Genomic DNA, 23218 nt, shown 5'->3' with positions numbered 1-23218 from the left:
TCAGCTGGGTCCACTGAGGAGTTGAGATCTTATCCTGAAAGACGCAGGGGAACTGCCTCCATTTTTCTTTTTCTTCTGCCAGGGAGAAAGGAAGATCCTTGTGGAGAACAAAAAAATAAAGCACTGATCTGTGAGGATCTAGCTATAAGGAGGTCCTAGTTGGGCTACCCTGAAAATGCTTCTCTTTGCATTAACCACTCTTTAAGAAGCTATCCCCTAGCTGTTCCTGTAATTCCAGCTACTCAGGAGGCCTCAGAGGGGATTACGATTGCTTACGGCCAGGAGTTAGAGACCAGCCCAGGCAACACATCAAGAGACAGTCTCTACAAAAACTAAGCAAAATTAGCCAGGCATGGTGGCACACACTTGTAGTCCCAGCTACTTGGGAGGCTGAGAGGCGGGAGGATTGCTTGAGCCCAGGAGTTCGAGATTGCAGTGAGCTATAATTGTGCCACTGCACTCCAGCCTGGGTGACAGAGTGAGACCCTGTCAGGGAAGGGAAGGGAAGGGAAGGGAAGGGAAAGAAGATCACCCACTCACCCATCACCCACAATCACCAAAAGCTAAATTTTGTTGAAGTCCAGAAAGTTCAGGATAAAAATAAAAGGAAAAAAAAGGGCAAATGGAAGAGAAAATGACAGAGAGAAAACAGGAGAAATTGGACCTGAGAGAAAATAATAAATAAATACCACTGGAGACCATAGATCCTGATTTCCTTTTAGAAATGCTCTTAGACTGGCTTTACTTAAAGCTGCAAAAGCAGAGCTTTCTTTAAATCTTCTTTTGTTTCTGAACTACATTTCTTACTATCTGAAGCTAATATTTAAGTATAATAATTATGGTGTTATCCTCTTTTCAGAGGCTTTTCTTGAGACAAAGCACAAAAATCTCAAAAATTAAGTTAACGTGCAGGAATTTCACCTTTTCCCGTGCATATCCTTGGTAATATTTTCTCAGCCAATTTCCATTTTTGATTCTTACCTTATTTTTCTTTCCTTTAATTTTCTTCCTTCCTGGTTCCAACACGAATGATTCATCAGACAGAAGTAAAACTGAACACATTCACAGTACAAAATGAAGACTAAAAAAATAAAGATAACATGAATCTCACCCTGAAAGTGGGTGAAAAAAACTGGTCTCTCTTTTTAGGACAGGAAAAAGAAGAAAGAATTATTTTCCCCCTAAAAGTCCTTAATTAGAAAACGTGTTTTCTTACATTAAATAAGAAAGGCAGCATGGGGTTAGGAAAAGAGGCCAAAGTTTGAAATCCATTAGACGTGGTTTTAAGTCCTAGCTCTAGGATTTATAGGCATATACAGTCATTTAATCTCTGAGTCTGTTTCCTCTTCTGAAAAGTGGGGTGGATAATAATAACTATAGCTAGCTATAGTAGCTGAAAGGTACTGTGTGCTTCCTATGCCAGAGGCATTGTTCTGCATTCTGTACGAGTCTTAGCTCATTTAATCTTCACAATAACCCTAAGTCAGGAGGTAGATTCTATTACTGTCCCCATTTTATAGATGAGGAAATGCAAGAACAAAGAGATTGGGTAGGTTGCACATCATCACACAGCCAGTAAAGTGGTAGAGTCAAAATATAAACCCAGGTAGTCTGATTCCAGAGACTAAGAACTTAGACTCTATAAGCCTAAGGATCAAAAGACATAATGTAAGTAAAAACACTTTGAAACTCAAGTGCTTTACACATGCCAGTCTAAACAATAAATCTGCAGATTTGTAAATTGCTGAGTGTTATTGTATGTCATTTTACAAATTGCCACAGAGCAACCATTTGTGGATGGTTAGTGGAACATAATCTTAAAGTTTCTTTTAGGCACATGTGTTTGCAGCTGTTAAGTGTTGACATTGGCCATTTTAATTTGTCTGATGTAGGTAGAAAATAATGATGACCACTCAACATGACAAAAAAGGAATTAGGAATAGAAGCCTTAATTAAATGATGAATAGCATTGTGGAATCATAAAACCATTATCCTTACATTTAGAGTGATCAAAGGTGATTGTGAATCTTTAGCAGAAATATGAACTTGTTCATAAATCCTTAGATATTTTCTTAAAAACAAACATAAGCACATCTCAAGTTGGGGCAAAGTCCTTTAGACTGGCAATTTCCAAGTGAGCAGGTTTGTTATTAAACACTTTTATGAAGTACCCTAACTATAAAATCATTTCAGGAATTCAAGGCTCTGATTCTTTAGTAGAAACAAAGTTTATATTCTCTTTGGTGGAACTGTTTAATGATGCCTTGAGCTGCCTATAGAATCTTCAAATAATAGCTGGCATGAAAAGGACCTGTTTCGGGCTGACAATCTTTTTTGAAAGGTACATAGTTTGCAAAACGACACAAGGAAGTAGTGTGGCCTCCTAAGAGTTGTTTCATTATCATTAAATTTTTTAAAAATGTCAATCATGTCAGAGACCCAAATACCTCCACTTAGGAAGCACAACAGAGAGTTTTTATTCCAGTATGGAAAGAGAGTGCTGTTTCTTTGGTTGAGAACAAAATGAGGTAGTTGGCTTATGTTTAGGGGCCATGTTATAAGAAAAATGCAAATTCTTGAACACTAGACTTATCTTCTGCACATGAGATGCTCACACCTAGAAAGCCATGGGGGAACTAGGACGGGCCAAGGGGGCTGACTCTCCTTCCCCTCTCACTTCAGGGCACGTGTTCATGTGCTCCTTGAATGGCATGGCGGACCTCATCACAGGCACTTTAAGTTGTTTCTCTTTCTCTTTCTCTCTCTCTCACCCCTCTTTCCCCTCTCCCCATTCTCCTCCCACCCATCTTTCTATATCTGCCTTCTATTCGAATTAAAATGTTAAATATGTCAATAATGGGGATTAAATGAGTCTATAGATGTGTGTTCCTGGCATATAGGAAGTACCATATAAATGGTAATTCTTAATGTGAGAGGCAATTTAGCCTAGTGGTTAAAGACCCAAGAGCCATACTATCTTGGAGCAAATCCTGATTCAGCCACTAAGAAGCTGTGTGATCCAGAACTCATGACTTAAATCCTCCATGCCTCAGTTTCCTCCCCTGTAAAATGGGTATGATAAAAATAGGACCCCTGTTCTATGATTGTGATGAGGATTAAGTGAGTTGTGATATATTTAAGGTGTTTAGGACAGTAAAAGGTAAATGCTTATAGAAGTGTAACTATAGTTATATGATGCTGTATACTTCAGGGAACTCCGAGAACTCAACTTTGACAATTCCTAACAATACCCAATGGGAACAATTGGTATTTGTGTATGATCATTTAAGTTTTCATCTCCTGTCACCACTTCTCCTGTCATACAGTGATCACCTGGGAGGCAAAAGGGCTGGATGATTGTCCTCTACCAAACCAAGAATAATTGTAGTACTTACTTAGGGCCAAAAGGCAGGGTGATGGAAAAAGTAACCCTTCTTACTAGCTGCGTGACCTTGGACAAATCACAGACTTTCTGAACTTTAGTATCTCCAGTGGCAAATCATACATAATGTTAGCATTACCTATCTCACAGAGTGGCTGTGAGGATCAAACAAGATTGTGTAAAAATGTTTTATAAACTATGAGTAACACAAAAATGTAGGAGATTGTTATTACCAACTATAAGCAGAGGCTAACACTATTGTTGCTATCAAGAGTGTTGGAAGAAATAAGGACAAATAATTCATGAGTTTCCACAGCAACATTTTACTGTAGGCATATGTTGGCAGGAACTCCAGATTTTCAATTTTTTCTTTATATATAAGAAATAGATAAAGAAATGTGTGTGCATGTATATAAAATATTCGAGAACTCAGTTTTTTTGTGAATTCACAATAGTGTCTTCCATGTTTTCCAGCATTAGGTATGTAAGAATGACCCATGATGTAAGTTGTTTACTACATAACAACCTTGATGTTGCAAAGATAGGCTCTTGAGAAAAGATTACTTAAGTGTTAAGAAATGTGTGATTAATGTATCGATTTTGTCCTCCATAACTGTGGTTCCCATTCCCCCGGTCCTCGGTCTGTTAGGGACAGGGCTCCACCCCCTACCACCACCTCCACACTTCCATGGAAAAATTGTCTTCCATGAAACTTGGCGGGGGGCCCACACAGCAGGAGGTGAGCTGCAGGCGAGTGAGGGAAGCTTCATCTGTATTTATAGCTGCTCCCCACCACTCGCATCACTGCCTGAGTTCTGCGACCCTCTGTGGAAAAATTGTCTTCCGTGAAACCAGTCCCTGGTGCCAAAAAGGTTGGGGACCACTACTCTGTAGTCTCTGGCATGAGATTAAGTGCAATTTGGATTTTTTAAATAAAACGAGACAAATTAATTTTATTCTGGCTTGCACTATTGCTGCTCTATTCCTCAAAATGTGTTGTCAACAGATGTTAAGTCTATTCAAAAGGAAAAGCATGAATTTGTTTCAGGTTATTCAGCATTTTATATGACTCAGACTCCATGGAGGGAGAGGGATGGGGGTTATTAAGGAGGTTGCCCCTAAAATTAAGCATTATTTTCTTAAACTAGATGAAACTTTCTCCTATGTTCCTATTGTAATGAAAATACCTGAATTAGTCAGAATAGACTAAGCGAGGCTGCAGCAACAAATTCACCCTAAAATCTAGTGATTTAACACAAGGGTCTGTTTCTTCACAGAGTTATTCAGAACCCCAGGCTGACAAACACTCGGACATCTCTCCACAGTTGCCACGTCAGGGGAAGAAAGAACCGAAAGAACCTAAAGAACCTTGCTTTGCTCAGAAGTAACGCCATGATTCTATTCATAGCCTCTCGACTAGAACTAGTCACATGGACTCCCCCGTGGCAGGTGGGCAGGGAAATGTGAAGGGCACAAGGATATTCAGTGAGTGATAAGCATCTCTGCCACAATTCCCAGGCCCTTAAAACAGTCAGATGCTCTCAGCCACGTTCGAGTACCTTTATCCCCACCCCTTTGCCTCAGGACCACACGGTGCAGAGGAAGGAGCGTGGACTGTGGGGTCAGACAGCCCCGGATTTGAATGTCCCCTCTACCTCATGCTAGTTGTGTGACTTCAAGCAAGTTGTTTTGTTTCTCTAATCCTCCATTTCTTTACCCATAAAATGAAGATTCCAATACTTAACCTTTTAGGGGTTCTTGCAGGGATAAGAAATGATTTATGCAAACCCTTTGACAAAGAATAATACTTGGTCACCAGAAGGACGAGCAAATATTTAGGGCAGCAATTCTCAGCTCCAGTCCTGCGATGCTCCAGGGTATTGCAAATTATCTCAAGGAGTGTTGTAACATCTTCAAAGGGCTCTCCAACTGAGATTATTGTCAATTCTCTTTATTTACTAAAATGAATTCTGTACATGTCATTAGAAGCAGGATTGATACCAATAGCACTCTTGGCATTTTATGAGAGAGATGATGTTTTTATTATTCAACCTTTACCCCTTCTGTGATACTGTCTCCCGTACTCCAGTCCCTGGGCTTTGGATCAGTGTGGTGGATCTCAGCTTAGTCACTCTCCATATATTAGTTAAGCATTCTGAGCCCAGCTAACCTCATCTTCAAAGTTGGGGCAATCGTGACTATTTCATAGGGTTGTATGTAGAGTCAAAGAATGCAGGTAAAGTCCTCAGCACAGTATAACTAACTGTCCTCTGACTCAGTTCCTGATCCCTGGGGGAGAGAAAGCTATGAGTGAAAATTACCAGAGCTGTTTTATAAAAATCTCCGTGAGACAATGAAAGCCCAAGTCAACACTGGGTTATAACCTACCTGCAGAGAACGGCACATATTGGGGCAATGAGATCCTTCTCCTAGACATTCAGGAGTAAAACAGACAAACAAAACATTTTAAAATCAGGAGAATTACACATAAAATTTCAGATTTCTGACTTTTCTTAAAGAATCAGAAGATCTGTCCCTGATGGTAACTGTCGGCCTTCTTTTAGACATGGATATGTTCTCTGTTCACCGCAGTCCCCACCACTCCCTATTGTTTTACCTCTAGCCTGCTTCCCTCATTGATTTGCTTGACACCTGTAAGAATCTGAGTTTATGATCACTGGCCAATAGGTCCAGGATGGTAGCCATGATGATGGTGAAGACAGGGGTAAAGTTGGTGGGGAAGGAGATCTGTACACTTTTTTTCCATGATTCAAAAAGCCTAATAGCAATGATTATATTGTTAACCTCTCAAAGACTGCACAGGTTAGCTAAAGCACCAGGTTTCTTTGCTTTTAGGTGGAATTATATCAACTGGGTGATTGTGTTGTCATAAAAGCAGTTCAGACTGGCAAGTAGATATCATTGAGAAATATTTTAAAAATTGGGAAAACAGAAGACTATTATTACTTAATAAATAAAGTTTGTTTGATAGACCAGTTCCGTGAAAAATGGGGCCCATGAAGGAGAAAAAAATAATAAGAAGAATCTCCTTATTGGTGGAAAGGTTGAGAAGGGAGCCATGGGATTTGTCATTTCTCCACTGGCATCTATAGTCCTAAGGGTCAAAGCCAGAAGAATGAATGTTAGAATTTCAGGTTATCTCATCGTAGGTAGAGAAGACATTTGGGGAAAGTCAGTGGGGCTCTCCTTTAAGTCCTGGAATTTCATGTTCTTGTAAGGCAGGCTCACCTATGATTTTAGTGTTACTAATAGATATAGTTTTTAATATAGGCTCTGGTTTTTCTAAACTTTGAGGCAAAAAGAAACGCAATAACCTTTTATGATATTACTGTGCTCTGTTAAAACTAATGTCCCTTTCCTGTGCTAATGTACAAGGCCACTGTGGCCTTGTAATCTTTCCTGATGACCTGTCATTCTCCAGGATTATTATATGTCCTAGAACAAAGCTGATTCATAATTCTACTAGGTGGAGCAAAGGGGTTACATTTGCAGTCTTTCTTGCCAATTCTTTCCAGCATTTAATTAATCTATACGAGAATCTTTTGAGAATCACAGAATTTTCAAGCTAATATGTACTTTAAGGATCTCCTAATCCAAATCCCTCATTTTCCAGAGGCCCAAAAGACGGAAAAAAGGACTTGCCCAAGGCAACAGAGTCAAGACTGGAACTCTGGTCTTCTGATTCCAAGTCCAATTTGTTATGCAAGTTTTTCCTATTTCCTTTTCCATTTTAAAATCTCCCAACCTACCATTGCCTGAGATATGTTTTTTTCTTTTTTCTTTTTTTTGAGACAGAGTCTCACTCTGTTGCCCGGGCTAGAGTGAGTGCCATGGTGTCAGCCTAGCTCACAGCAACCTCAGACTCCTGGGCTCAAGCGATCCTCCTGCCTGAGCCTCCCGAGTAGCTGGGACTACAAGCATGCACCACCATGCCTGGCTAATTTTTTCTGTATATATTCTTAGTTGTCCACATAATTTCTTTCTATTTTTAGTGGAGCCAGGGTCTTGCTCTTGCTCAGGCTGGTCTCGAACTCCTGAGCTCAAATGATCCACCCGCCTCGGCCTCCCAGAGTGCTAGGATTACAGGCGTGAGCCACCGCGCCAGCGGATATGTTTTTTCTTTACAGCTTCATGGCTTCTACTTCATCGTCTAAGCTTTCAGATTTTTCACAATCCTCTTATTTTATCCTTACAGCATTTTCACAGGGCTTCCAGATTCTACTTTGAGAAATCTCAAACGAGAGACATGATCTGGAGGCTTTCCCACAAAACTGTGCTGGGACCTCCAAGAAAACAGAAATACGTAACCCACAATCTTCAGCGGTGTCTCTCTGTCCATTACGTGCTGAAGTTTCCAAGGGAGCAAGGAGAGCCTAACACGAGGATTGTGTCTGTTCTTTTTAGAAACAAGTCTGTTGAGATTTCATACATTCTGCTCATTTCTTTTTGCTGCTATGTCAATAAAGGGCCTTTTTTTTTTTTTTTTTTTTTTTTTTTTTTTTTTTGAGACAGAGTCTCACTCTGTTGCCCAGGCTAGAATGAGTGCCGTGGCGTCAGCCTAGCTCACAGCAACCTCAAACTCCTGAGCTCAAGCGATCCTCCTGTCTCAGCCTCCTGAGTAGCTGGGACTACAGGCATGTGCCACCATGCCCGGCTAATTTTTTCTATATATATTTTTAGCTGTCTATATAATTTCTTTCTATTTTTAGTAGAGATGGGGTCTCGCTCTTGCTCAGGCTGGTCTCGAACTCCTGAGCTCAAACGATCCGCCCACCTCGGCCTCCCAGAGTGCTAGGATTACAGGCGTGAGCCACCTCGCCCGGCCCAATAAAGGGCTTTTGACCACCTGTCTGACAGCGGATCTCTCTTGTGCTGTGGCACATTTAACTACTGCAAAATTAGATGAAAAAATATTTTTTTCTAAGATAGAGGAGGAGCACAGAAGAGATGTCAAAGGTGATTCTGGCCAGGGCTGCCTCTCCCTGCAACCCACCTCAGTTGTGTGGGAAAGAGAAGCATAGACTCTTATGGGGATAAAAATGAAGAAAGAATGGAGGTGGGGAAAGTCAAAGATAAATTATATTAATAAGAGAGCTGCAATTTAAACCCAAGCTATATGAGAAGAGTACAGGCTGACACATAATTACTACAGATAGGTCTATGTAAAATGGCTATGTAAAAAGAGGAAAAGGATATTTGTAGTGAACACACTGGCCAGTCCCTGACCCTGCTGTTTGCATATTCCTTACCACGTAGAGCTCACAAATTTTGTGATCGTGTCAACTGTGATGAGATGAGAAAAATAAGGACATATGCTGAGTTTTTTATAATACCAAATTTATTCCATTTAAAGGAGCGTCTTATATTTTAAGATTATATCCTTCTTTTTTAAATCCTAAAACGCTTCTTTTATAAAATGACAGTGAAGGTAGATGATAACTGATAGTTTTACGTGCTTCCTCAGCAACTTAAAAAATTATGTGACAATAAAATGCATTTCCTCCATTTTTTTTTTTTTGGTATTGCACTGATTTATGAGACCCAAATGTAGAACAATACACACTAAATAGTAAATGATTACCTATGTATTTGGAACAAATCTCAATTAACTCACATATACTTCAGGGAGAAGACGTAACAAAATCTTACTTTTCATTCTTAACAGCTTTCTCCATAAGGATATCAAATTAATCATAACAACTACTGTTAAGTGACTAATGAAACACTTCTTTATAACCTCTGACAATTTGACAGGAGTGAATTTAATAATAGCAGTAAATACAGATGGGACTACATAAATTGAAGACGTCCTGATGCAGAATTCTTCATGTATCTGATGGCATCTCAGCTTTCTCATCTGAAACGAACCAAGAAATTAGTTATAATGATATTCCAGCACTCAGAAAAAAATTCAAACCAAAATCTATACTCTCCAAGAGCATGTCCCTTGCTCTCATTCCACATATGCTGGAGGCAGCAGACTGAAGGCAGCTCCGAAGAGAAGGCAGTATTTAGGGTAAGTGTGGCTCCTGACCTCGTTGTGAAGGAGTATGGAGCAGTGGCGTCCCCCAGGGCAGGCTCTTTCAGTCATTTACATTGTGTGGCAATAAAATGCAGTTGCACAAGCACTGGGCAAACTTGCTTAAAGAGAGAGCAGGCTTAGGACCAAAGGTGTCCTCAGCTCTAGGCAACCTTCCAACCTGTCTTCCTTTAAAGTGGAGGCAGAGTTTCCTCCACTTTCTATTCTCCTCTGAACCCCTTCACCTTCTAGCACTTCCCGTCTCTGGAAGAGCTGGCCTGGAATGAGCTTTGTGATGTACGCCGCTACTACCCATCGGCTTATGGAAAATCACTGGCCCCAGCCTAGAGTACTTACAGAGCTGTTTCCCTGTCAGGGTCTTCATGCTTTATACAGAGCTAAAAGCAAACACAACAAGGGCAATGAGTTTGCCTGCTTTTCTAAGGTCCATGGATAAACATTTTGAATGCATCAAAGTGGCTCAGGGACAGGTGCTATGGAAACATACCCGCCTCTGCTCTAGCTCAGGACTCATTTTTTTGGCCACATTAATAGCTTTTATTGAACTTAGAGAAGACATAACTCTTCATCAGGATGCTTCCAGGATTCTTAGATACCTGGGCATTTCTTTTTTTTTTTTTTTTTATTTTTTCTTTTTAGAGACAAGGTCTCAGTATGTTGCCCAGGCTAGTCTCAAACTCCTGGGCTCAAGGGATCCTCCTGCCTCAGCCTCTTGAGTAGCTGGGAATTCAGACGTGCATCACCACACTGGCATTTTTTTAACACAGGAAAAACTGCTTTGGATTGTAATAGGGAGTGGGGTGAATTTCTTCTTGGGAGACACTGTTGCCCAATTATTATGTGTTTCAAGGAGAATGCCCTTGCTGAATGATGAACTCAGCCTCGGGCATATTGGCCTTTGCTAGAAGGCTTTCTGCCATATTTGCCCTCCTTTGGCACTGGATTAACTGGCAGAGTCAAATGCATGACATCAATTTGTACATGCATGTACTCTGAATCATGCTAACCAACGAGGTTAACTACTCAACAATTCAAACCCCAGCCCACTGCAGCCGGGGCATGTGGCTGTACTCCAGAGGTGAGCAGCAAGTGCCATCTTTTTAATGCAGATCTCTGAATCCAGAGCAGATGTTCCTCTGTCTGTTTATTTATTATACCACAGACGGTACCATAGCAACAATGAAGGGAAATTTAAAAGGAAGAAAAATCAGCCCCAAATCTCCTACCCCTAACACCCCAGCAACTTTCATTCTGGCCTGGCCTACGTGCACTTCTGTTTTTTGTAAAGCTGTAGTCATAATATACATACAGTTTTTATTCCTTGAGCAAGTTTATTTTAGATCTCACAGTAGAAAGGCCAGATTCAACTTTGCCCAAAACTGGTTCATAACTCAAGTCACTTATATAGCCAGTTTTCTGCCTTTATTTAGATGACTTTTTACCTAAATAGCTTAGAATGCTTAGATACCTTCATTATTCTTTCTCTTCTAGCAATCAGGCCAAAGCACAACGTTAGAAAGACCACAACACATGCAGCAATAATGGGTTCTATTGGTACAGCCACAGCTTTTTCTGTAGGAAATGCAAACACAGGGAATAAGAATGAACATTTACATGTTTCTAATATGTCCCAGCCATGATGCCTTGCACTTTACATACATCATCTTCTTAATTAAACCCTCCCAGCTACCCCAAAAGGTTGTCACCATTTTACAGGTGAGGAACCAGGGGCTTTGAGTTAGGTTAATTGTCCAATATCGCAGAACTAGTAAGTGCAGAGGCAGGTTTTGAATCCATTCCTTTGTGGAAAAATAATTTATTATAGTATGAATAACTCCCCCCAAACAAGTAGACCATTTTGTGCTTTCTTTATCCACAATTTTTGCCATACAGAAAGTAGAAGTAGATTGAAGTCAATGCTTTTTCCTGCCTTTTGAAAAGCCCAAAAGATATTGGGAGGTATACCAGAGAGGGAAGGAGAGGGAGGAAGGCTTCGAGAGCAAGAAGAGAAAAGCAGAGAACCTTCTGGACTAAAAGGGGAGAGAGGTAGAAAAAAATTTATTGGCTCCAAGGTATGAAAAGAATAATTAATCAAAATTAATAAATGTTTAAACATCTAACCTTTTGTTAACTATAACCCGTGTGAAAAATATTTAAACCTCAAGAACAAAATTAATCACTTAATCACAAAATTCAAAATCTATGCAAGTTACAAAAATCCGTTCAAAATGTTTATAGCAAAAAGTATACATAATGTGCTTTGTTTTAATATGTTTGAGATAATATAGGATGGAACTCTCAAAAGTAAAAGTGCTTAAAACAAAGGTTTTTTTAATGACTTTGTCTAAGGCCCTGGATTCTGATGCCAACTAATGAGAGGAAGGGGTTCCAATCATGGTTTAGATAAAATTTTAGGAATTTAAAGGAAATAAAGAGTGTGCTATTTATTGTACAACTGAGTTTATGAATGGAGGTGTGGTCAAGAAATATGAACTGAGTAACCTAATGTGTATTAGGTGCTGTGCTCAGCTCTGCAAAAAATAGGACAGACACGGAGGCTCCTCTGCCTTCATGGAGCTTATATTCTAGTGGGGGAGACAGACATTAAACAAACAAAAACTACAGATTGACATGAGAATTATAAAGGAAACAGGGTCATGAGATGGCATATGAGGGGTACAAGCCAGAGAGGAGGGGAAGAAGTGACTTTAGATAAATTAATTTCAAAGCTTAATCTCTATATACCTCAAGATTATGAAATAGGATTTATCTCCCATAACTATATAATACACTAACTAATTACTTTTTAGTCATTTTCTCCCCTATGATTTGTCCAGCTTAGGATAATTTTGAGCAGTGAGTTGATTAAACTTTTTCCCTTTCTTGGCTGTTCCTAAAAATTATCCTTATGAAAGTCAGACCAGCCCTCTGGAGAAACTCTGCTCAATGGGACTTCTTCTAGTAAGCCCTGGTGCTGTAATAGCCAGCTCTGGGATGCACCCAAAGGGCTGTCACCTTACTGGGGACCCCCTCCGCTTGCATGCCAAGCAAAGATGTCAAAACCCAGGGGACGTGAAAGTGGGATGATTAGAGGGGAAAAAAGCAGAATTCAGTCACAGGTTGGGATATTTTTACTAAGTCAAATAAAATGAAACTACGTGTGACAGCTTTCATTCCATACGCAAGCTGAAAGAAAGAAACAGCCTGACCCACTGGCTCACTTTGGATTCCAAGTTTCTGTTGAAAGTCACTTTGGCAAGTGTAACTACATAACTGTACCTCCCCCCTGGTCCTGTTTTATGCTCTCATTTGTAACCAGACCTGATAATCCACCACCCCCTTTCATTATTGTAAACTAATTCCAACACGTGTGCTAAATCTTGTGCTCAAGAAAAGATCTGTGATGTCATTTCCGGCTCTGCATGGCTGCATTTAGGAACTAGCCCTCTGAGCAGTGAAGTCAGGAGAGGCTCATGAAAAACTCGGCATTTAGCCTGAGCACCAGCAGTGGAGAGCTTATGTTACAAAGGCAGCCAACAGCCAGGGAAGTAACAAAGCAAAAAGAAATAAGAAAAACAAGTTGGTTTGGAAGAGCTCCACCCAAAACAAGTTTCTGCCCACCTGAAAGCCAATTTGCCAAACTGGCATCCTGATTGCCACACGAGCTCTATTGGTTTTTTTTTTTTTTTTTTATGTGACATGGAGCAATTAGGGTGTCTTCTTAACCAAGAGGGATAATATAATTCACTATTCTCCAAGTGTGGTCTTCACAACCAGTTAGTACAGCATCCTACCATGCATTTGTAGTCCCAGGGGAGGTGAATAGTCACAAGCTATGGGTACTTAGGATATTTGTGGGTTTGGTTTTCAAAGCAAGCAGCCCCTGGGCATACTGTCACTGCTCTGCAGGACAAATTATTGAACATGCCAGGAATCACAGTGATGGGCATTCAACCCTCAGCAGCTCTTCCAGCAGCTCTTCAGCTCTTCCAGCTCTTCCCCACCAGCTAATCTGCTCATATCCCAGACCCCCCAACCCCAGGGGAAGGAAATAAGATGTCTTATGGTTACGTGAATCCAACATTTCTGGCAGGGGCTCAGTTGGCTGCCTGGGGCCTGGCAAGAATGGCAATGAGTAGGTACAGGGAGGCAAATGACAAAGTGAATAGTATTCTAACGAGATATAGGAGCCTCGGCTTACTGGGCTGATCCTCGCATGCTGGCCCAAGATCAGGAAATGTGTGCGTGAGCATTTTCAGCATCTGCCACACCAGGTATCTCGCCTTTCTCTTTTGGTATGAGCAAGAAATATGAGGAAGGAAAAACACTCAGAGCTTCATTTGTTCTCTGTTACTGCAGAGATGATGTAGTTACTGGGTAGATGAAGCATGAAGCCAAGAGAAAGAGCTTTTTTTTTTCCTCATTTTTTTCCACTCTCTGTTCTGATAAGCCTGCAAGTTAGAGTTTGAGTTAGGAGTGATCTTAGAGATCCATTTTCTTATCTAACCAGCTTTTTTCTCCTTTGTGTTTTTGGGGTTTTTGTTTGTTTTTTTACTTCTCTTCTGTTGTCATTAAGGCTGTGAACTTAGAAGTCCAGTTCCTACACACCATGTTGTCCAGAATTCATGGAAATATTCCTCCCTAAAAGCCAACCAGAAGGGTTTCCTATACTTCGTTCTAGAAAAGGATCTTTGCTCAAAAAGCAGTGTCCTATATGGAATGGGCACAATCCCCCTAAAAAGATAGACTAGAATTCTTAGTGCAAAATTCCTTGGACCGGAATAATTCTTCAAAGAAAAACCTAGCTACTAATCATAACTGTCATCATTTGTTGTCACCAAAAATATTTACTGAGTATCTAGTCTGACTTTTGCACCATGGTAGATATTACTTAAAAAGAAAGTTACCTTCAACAATCAGGTAGAAGTCCTTGGTCTCCATTTTCAGAGATGAATTTGCAACACAGCTGTAGGTTCCATTGTCAGATTTCCTAACTTTGGTAATTGACAGCTGAAAAGACTCACTTGTCTGTTGGATTTGGTGATAGTTTTTTTCTAAATTCAGGATGTCATTGTTTTTGTACCACATCATTTGAGCCTGGGGATTGGATTTCACATTGCAAACCAAGTTCACGTTATTGCCTTCTGAAACTGTTTGGAAGTCGTTTCCACTTAGGAGAGGAGGAACTGCAAGACCCAAGCATTTAGATTTAATTAGCAGGTAAGCCTTGGTTCGCTGTCAGTGTTCAAGGTCTTCCTTCAGGCTATCTCATGCAGGCATTTATGCATTTGATACAAATTTTTGAGTACCTACTATGTGCCAATCACTGGGCTAAGGAGCTGGGGATATAGTACTATTAATAAATAACATATCCAGTTCCAAACCTCGTAGAACTTTTAATGTGGTGAAGACAAACCATGAAATAATATATGATTATGAACATAATATGAGAATGAATCTGTACTAAGTAGACAATTTGTAACACTACCCAGGAGTATAAGCCTTGGGTCTTTGTTCTCTGAGAGTTAATAAACCAACCTGTGCTAGTGTTGGATAAAACAGTACAATGTTAAGAAGGCAGGCATTGAAGTGAGTCCTAATTCCATCTACACCACTTGGAGACAGTTACTTAACTGCTAGGGCCTCAGTTTTCTCATCTAAAAAATGGGATGATACTACCTACCTCAAGTGTTGTTGTGAAAATTAAATGAGATAATCCCTGTAAAGAATTTACTATAGTGCTAGCTACTGTTATTATTATTCTGGTGGTGGTGGTTTTGAGGGTTACTCAGACCTTCTATTTTTGTACTTTATCTAACCAATGTCTTAGCCACATATTTACCAATGCATATTTGTGTCTCCTCAGTGATCCTCTAGAAATAATGTCCTTTTCCCAGAAGGTGTTCTAATCATGACAACTCTGGCATCTATGGAAGGTGAGTGAGTCCCTTTCTTCCCTCCGTGTAAGCAGCTCCTTATTCCCTCCACAATAAGGGCGGTTGTAGACCCATAGACGAACACATTTATCTCTATGTCCCTTGCATTTTCTAGCCAAGATGCAGGAGAGTAGCAAAATGGTTGGAGAGTGGGAACTAGGAAAATGGTAGAGGCGGAGAAGGAGGAAAACAGGAGCCTGTATTATTGCGCACTGAATAATTAGACCCTGAGTAGGCTGTGCTATTAATATCTCTCTCGGAAGAATGACATTTTGTTGCTCTTTGGAATGAGCTTGAATTCTGTATCATATCCAACAAGGATGTTATATGGTATTCAGAGATGTAGGAAGTTGCTGGAATAGAGAACATAATTGCCAAACAGAACAATTCCATTTGTGGACAGATCCTGTTAATTATTTCTTTTTATTTAACTATTTAAAATTAATTCAAGCATATCAGCTACATACGAATACCCTCTCTTTAAAAATTAGTACATTTCTGATAAAGCTAAGGTCCTCTTTGACTCCAAACTGGTCACTTCCTGGCTCCCCACAGATACCCACTGCTATGAGTTTGGTGTAAATCCTTCTTGATCTTTTTTTGAAAGAAAGTTTTCTATACATATAGTGTTCCCATGGGGAATATATTGTATTATTTTAGGAGCATGGGAAGGATTTACATAAAAGACTTCATTTCTCTCAATAACCTGCATGTTTTTGGGATATATCCACATTGAACCATAGAAATCTAGCTCATTGCTTGCAGAGTGCTGTAGTATAATATATGGTTCTTTAATATTTTATATTTTTATGGACATTAGGTTGTTTCATTAAAATGTAAATGCTACAATAAACACCTTTGTACATATCTCTTTATGTACATGTGCATGTATTTCTCCACATGCATCTGGAAGGAGAAATTCTGGGTCATAGGATAGGCACACTTTAAATTTTGATAGATATTCTAAAAGAGGTGGTCTCGATTTATACTTTCAGCAAAAATGGATGAGAGAACCTGTTTCTCCACATTCCCCCTTAAATAGTATATTCTCAAGCTTCCATTTAGTTCTTGACCTGCTATTTATAACAATAATAACACTGCCATTGGATTGTACATAATATCTTTGTCACTTTTTATGAGCTTATTTTGATTTATTGTAAATAGTTGATGAGCTCGTGTCAGTTATTGTCACTATGAATCATCAATTGGCTATATATAAATATAGATACATATAGGTTGGTGCAAAAGTAATTGCGGTTTTAGCATTGTTGAAATTTGCCATTTGATATTGGAATACATTCTTAAATAAATGTGGTTCTGTTATACACCATTTTAATGTGCATTTCTCATTTTATGTTTTTTTTTTTTGCTAATGACATTACTTGCTGTTTATTTTTATTTTATTTTTTAAATTTTTTTGCTTACTTTTTTTCCCTGAGCACTCTTAGTTGGGCACTTGCCGTTTATTTTATATATATATAAGACTATAGACATTATGTCAGACAAAAAGCAAATTGGAGCAATTTTCTTATTCAAGTTCAAAATGGGTCGTAAAGCAGCGGAGACAACTCGCAACATCAACAACGCATTTGACCCAGGAACGGCTAACAAACATACAGGGCAATGGTGGTTCAAGACATTTTGCAAAGGAGAGGAGAATCTTGAAGATGAGGAGCCCAGTGGCAGCCATCGGAAGTTGACAACGACCAATTGAGAGCAATCATCGAAGCCGATCCTCTTACCACTACATGAGAAGTTGCTGAAGAACTCAGTGTTGACCATTCTATGGTCATGCAGCATTTGAAGCAAATTGGAAAGGTGAAAAAGCTCAATAAGTGGGTGCCTCATGAGCTGACCGAAAATTTAAAAAATCGTTGTTTTGAAGTGTCATCTTCTTGTATAGCAAGGAACAACAACAAACCATTTCTTGATCGAATTGTGATGTGCAACGAAAAGTGGATTGTATATGACAAGCAGTGACGGCCAGCTCAGTGGTTGGAACTGAGAAGAAGCTCCAAAACACTTCCCAAACCCAAACTTGAACCAAAAAAAGGTCATGGTCATTATTTGGTAATCTGTGGCCAGTCTGATCCACTACAGCTTTCTGAATCCCAGTGAAACTGTTACATCTGAAAAGCATAAGCTCAGCCCGACGTCGCACAACCAACGCTTCAAAAGTTGAACGAATTGGGCTATGAAGTTTTGCCTCATCCGCCACATTCACCTGACCTCTTGCCAACCAACTACCACTTCATCAAGCATCTCAAAACTTTTTGCAGGGTCAATGCTTCTGCAACCAGCAGGATGCAGAAAATGCTTTCCAAGAGTTCGTTGAATCCTGAAGCACAGATTTTTCACACTACAGGAATAAACATACTTATTTCTTTTTGGCAAAAATGTGCTGATTGTAATGGTTCCTATTATGATTAATAAAAATGTGTTTAAGCCTAGTTATAATGATTTAAAATTCATGGTCCAAAACCACAATTATTTTTGTACAACCTTAATACACACACACACACACACACACACATGTGCTTAGCAACAATATTTAGGAGGTTGTTATAAAGATGATTTTAAAAGTGGATTGAGGCTGGAAAACTGAAAACAATTTCTTTAAGTCACCAAATCACATTGTCAGCATTTCTGCCAGGTCTCCCTTAGGAAGATGCCATGGAAAAAAAACTAGATTAGAAGCCTGGGCTTTTGCTAGAGGAAGAAAGCAGCTCTGAGCCCTATAGCATGTGGTGACAGCATCCTCAATAAAGATTTAGCTTCACTGGCTTTTCCATCCATTTCGGTTCTGCACCTCATGTTTAAAAGGGTAAGCTGGCCTGGCATGGTGGCCCACACCTGTAATCCCAGCACTTTGGGAGGCTGAGGTGGGAGGATCATTTGAGGCCAGGAGTTTGAAACCAGCCTGGGCAACATAGCAAGACCTCATCTCCACAAAAATTTTAAAAAATTAGGCCGGGCGCGGTGGCTCACGCCTGTAATCCTAGCACTCTGGGAGGCCGAGGTGGGCGGATCGTCTGAGCTCAGGAGTTCAAGACCAGCCTGAGCAAGAGCGAGACCCCATCTCTACTAAAAATAGAAAGAAATTATATGGACAGCTAAAAAAAATATATATATATATAGAAAAAAATTAGCCGGGCATGGTGGCGCATGTCTGTAGTCCCAGCTACTCGGGAGGCTGAGACAAGAGGATCCTTTGAGCTCAGGAGTTTGAGGTTGCTGTGAGCTAGGCTGATGCCATGGCACTCACTCTAGCCTGGGCAACAGAGTGAGACTCTGTCTCAAAAAAAAAAAAAAAAAAAAAAAAAAAATTAGCCAGGAATGGTGGTGCATGGCTGTAGTCTCAGCTACTTGGGAGGCTGAGGTGGGAAGATTGCTCGAGCCCAGGAGTTCAAGGTTGCAGTGAGCTATGATTGCACCACTGCACTGGCCTGGGAAACAGAGCGAGACCCTGTTTCTAAAGATAGATAGATAGATAGATTAAAAAAAGCAAGCAAGCCTGGGGATTTGTGTTTTGGTCTCAGGTCCAGCTGTGATTTCAGCCCCTAGTCTGGGCCTCAGTTTCCTCATCTGTCATTTTAAAGGCTGGATTTACAAAACCTCCAGGGTACTCTGATAGTCATGGATTCTATCAGAGTAGCCAATAGGTAGTTTGCTAACAATCAGTTTTTATCAATTTGTTGAAAATAAAAAAAACAAACAAAGCTTCTTTGCTTAGGAACATGCAAATGATTTACTCTAGAACCTCAAGCTGCAGGATGCCAGCATTTTCCAGAGTTGGGCTCCTCATCATTTCCTTCACCCTTGTATTTCAGGAGCAATGGCATCAATTTTTTCACAAAAAAATTGGCTGAGTTCATTGGGGTCAAATGGTTTTGACTTTTATTTCTAGGTTCCAAGTAAAAAGTTCTTTCTACCAAATCATACCACATCATCATCCTACACCACATCATCCCGCACCATACCATCCACACCCCTCTAATGTGGAACCAGCTTTCCACCCAAAGAACCCTCATGATCACCTACATAGTATCATTTGACAGTCCCCTAACCCTATATAGTTCTACCAATGGGTTACTTATACCTGGAACCCAACCATTGAAGAGCTTCAGCTTTTCGGATTTTACATGAGTTAAAAGATCCCCTATGAAAATCTTTCTAAGCAGAACACAAAGCTAGACACTATAAAGGAAAAGATTTAAAATTTCAATATGAATAATAACTTAAAATTTTCAAAAATAAATAGGAGAAGCACTTACAATCCAAAATTACAAAAGACTAATTTTCTTAGTTTACAAAGCCCTTATACGGATTAATGATAAAAAGGCAAATAAACTAATGGAAAAATGGGTAAAAGACACAAGCAGGTATTTCACAGAAAAAAACCCCACATGAATAGCCAATACATTTATGAAAAGGTGAACACCCTCATTCTTAATTTAAAAAATGAAAATAAAATTTCAAATGAGGCTGGCAAATTCTTAAAAGTTTGTGGATACTCAGTGCTCATGAAGTTTCTTTCTTTCTTTTGGAGACAGAGTCTCATTCTATTGCCCCGGCTAGGGTGCCCATGGCGTCAACCTAGCTCACACAACCTCAAACTCCTGGGCTCCAGCAATCCTCCTGCCTCAGCCTCCCAAGTAGCTGGGACTACAGGCTCATGTCACCATGCCCGGCTAATTTTTGTATTTTTTGTAGAGATGGGGTCTCACTCTTGCTCAGGCTGGTCTCAAACTCTTGTGCTCAGGCAATCTTCCCAGCTTGGCCTCCCAGTGTGCTAGGATTACATGCATGAGCCACCATGCCCAGCCAAGACCTAGTTTTCAACTACCACTTAATGTACTGCAGCTATTACAGACTGACTCGCAGTTTCCTTTCCTCTTACTCACATATAACATTCAGCGTCACTGAAATGGACACAGTCTCATCCCTCTGCAGCCTGCAGGTAAAGTTGACTCCGTTGTCGTTTTCACTGATGGAAGAGACACAGACAGAGCTGGAGTTGATTTTGTTTCCAGATTTCAAATCCACTTTCCCCGATCCTCGATACCAGAGAAGTTCTTCCTCTCTGGTATGGTTTTGAACAGCACATTCCAGAGATTCTTGGAAGCCACGCTGAGTGTCCAGGGTATAGTCCTCAGTTTTACCATTCACAGTTAAAACAGAACCTGGGAGTATAGGGAGAAACTATTAAGATATGCAGAGTAAACAACCTAGATGTCCACCAACAGGGGATTGGTTAAATAAGTTACCTTATATCAGTATAACAAAATATACTCTCAACAATTAAAAATAGTCATGTTGATCTATATGATTTTATGAAGACAAAGATCCATAATGTATTACTAACTAAACAAAGAAAAAGGTTAAAACGGTGGTCACCAAATTTTGCTACAATTGGAATTACCTGGGGATCTTTTAAAACATACTCATGCCTGGCTCTCATCCCCAGACATCTGATTAATTCATGTGACTGCAATCTGGGAAGTGGGTTTTTAAAAAGCCCCTCAGGTGTTTCTGATGTGCAGCGAAGCTTGAGAACCACTGGGTTAGAAACCAGTATGTACAGAATGATTTTATATATATGTAGACATTTTTTTTCTTTCGTGGAGGAAAGACTTAGGAAAAAAACTCTATATCTATTGAATAAATACACACATACCAGATTTAATTTGTTTACTTCATGGAGTTGGAAGCAGAAAAACAAGGAAGTGGAAATGGAGAAATAAAAAGAAAGGACTATATAGTAAAATAGAAAAATAGTTAAGATATAACATTAGGTGAAAAGGCAGAATACAAATTACATCTCTACTAATGACTACAAATGTATCAAAATTGAATATGCATACGGGGAAGAACTGATTTGAAAAAACTTTTCTGATTAGATGATAGGATTATGAACAAATTCGATCTTGTATTTCTGATGTCTTAATATTGTTTTGGCAGCATAGCAGAATAAAAAGATGTTTAAATAGCTGGCGTTTGTTGGGTAGGCAAGTTTTGTGGGGCAGGTACTAGGATATTTAGCAGTTCTTGTTTCAGCTGATTTTTAGAAATCCATTTATTGCATAGTAATATACCTAAATTTTAATTTTTATTTTCCTGGTTCAGAAGCAAGTAACAAAACTAAAAAGGAACTTTAGCTGCCACAAATCTGCATCCTAGATAGCATTTGTTAATATATTAACTTTTCTTTTAAAAAGCGTAAGCCACTGGTAAAGATAATGGGATTGTTGCCTAGTATTTTTTTAAAAATCTGGAAGTATATACACCAAAATGTTGAGTGGTGATCTCTGGATAACAGGCCTTGGTGAGATTTTTGCTTTTCTTTCTTATTTTATACATCGTCTCATTTATCTTACAATGACTATGTATTACTTTTGAAAGCAGGGAAGGGGATGGGGAATTACTTCCAGGTGGAGGTGGGGAGAAAATGCAGGAAAGATTTTCATGTCAGTAGTATGTTCGAATAAACAGAAGGTTATTGGGGGTAAGATTAGTAAAGAAATGCATTAAAATGTAGGAAAATTCTGGCAGTGGCTCTGGAGAGAATAGAATACTTCACCTTGTCTTATGATATCTGAACCCTAAAAACAATATTTCTCCATTTGATTTTTTATTATGTTATGTGACTCCTATACTGTGAGCCATACCAACTGTATAGTCATTCCAATATGAAATTTAAAGATACATGCAATGCCCATTGATCTTTTTTTAATCTAAAATTTTTCTTTATCTAAAAAGAGGCCAGAAAGAATATTAACTTACTTGTCGTCCCATGTGGCAGAAATAAAATTACTAAAAGAAGAAATCTACGTATTTGCATTGCACCGCTGCTCTTCCATGCCATCTTTAAAGAATTCAAGTCAAACCTACCAAGTGAAAAAGAGTCCAGTTGGTTTGTACTTTGGTCTACAATGAGTTTATGAACCTTCTTCCTGTCTATTTAGCATTTAAAATAAATTCCCAGATGAATCATCCCAGCTAAAATAGAATACTTCTAGTTTTTAATTAAACAACCCTATTCTAAGTTCAAAGTACTTTTAGTATTAAGGAATTTTTTTTTTAAGGCAACAAGAAGAAACCCACAAGGAAATAGGATAAACTATACAGGACAGCTTTAGGGTGCCTGGGGGTGATAAGACCAGTATTTCCTAGAGAAACTGATAGAATGTCATTTTAACAGAAAAAGAGATGGAACTTGGTTCATTCTCAAATGGTCCCTACTGAACAAAAGTTCAGTTTTAAAAGCCTCTATTGGGTCTTTTTTTTTTTTGTAGACATGAGTCTTGCTCTGTTGCCCTGGGTAGAGTGCAGTGGCATCATCAGAGTTCACTGCAACCTCACACTCCTGGGCACAAGTGATCCTCCTGCCTCACCCTCCCAAATAGCTGAGACTACAGGTATCCACTACCACATCTAGCTAATTTTCCCATTTTTTTGTAGAGACAAGGTCTTGCTGTGTTGCCCAAGCTGGTCTTTAACTTCTGGCCTCAAGTGATCCTTCCACCTTGGCCTCCCAAAGTGCTAGGATTACAGGCGTGAGCCACTACACCTGCCCTGTTGGGTCATTACTGTAAGGTTGTTCTCTGATAGTAGAGAGTTTTTGAGACTATTCCAAATCCCATCTATCCAGATGGTGCGTACCTAGAAAAGACTCAATCGACGCATGGCCTCTAGTTTTAAACAGGTTGACCTCCGCTTTCCCCACCCCTCACCTACTCTCCCCTCCTAATACTCCTTCCCCTTGACCCAGTATAGACTAAAAATAATAAATAAATAGTAAAGGCCTCTTTTCTCCCTTCTTCTGTGCTTTTGCTTCTA

At 39.6% G+C, this 23218-nt stretch overlaps 1 protein-coding gene across 1 annotated transcript; it reads right to left on the bottom strand.

Annotated features, from left to right (window-relative positions):
- Window positions 1-9775: 9775 nt before the first annotated feature.
- Window positions 9776-22244, bottom strand: TMIGD1 (transmembrane and immunoglobulin domain containing 1). Its single transcript, XM_069483519.1, has 5 exons — window positions 22163-22244; window positions 20284-20562; window positions 14351-14629; window positions 10912-11015; window positions 9776-9820 (listed from the first exon to the last, which is right to left on the bottom strand). The coding sequence occupies exons 1-5, from the start codon at window positions 22242-22244 to the stop codon at window positions 9776-9778; spliced, it is 789 nt and encodes a 262-aa protein (XP_069339620.1).
- Window positions 22245-23218: the final 974 nt, after the last annotated feature.

Source organism: Eulemur rufifrons, chromosome 9, assembly GCF_041146395.1.
Source record: "Eulemur rufifrons isolate Redbay chromosome 9, OSU_ERuf_1, whole genome shotgun sequence".
Lineage (NCBI taxonomy): Eukaryota > Metazoa > Chordata > Mammalia > Primates > Lemuridae > Eulemur > Eulemur rufifrons.
Note: the sequence above shows the minus strand (reverse complement) of the source record. Positions and strands in the feature narration are given on the sequence as shown.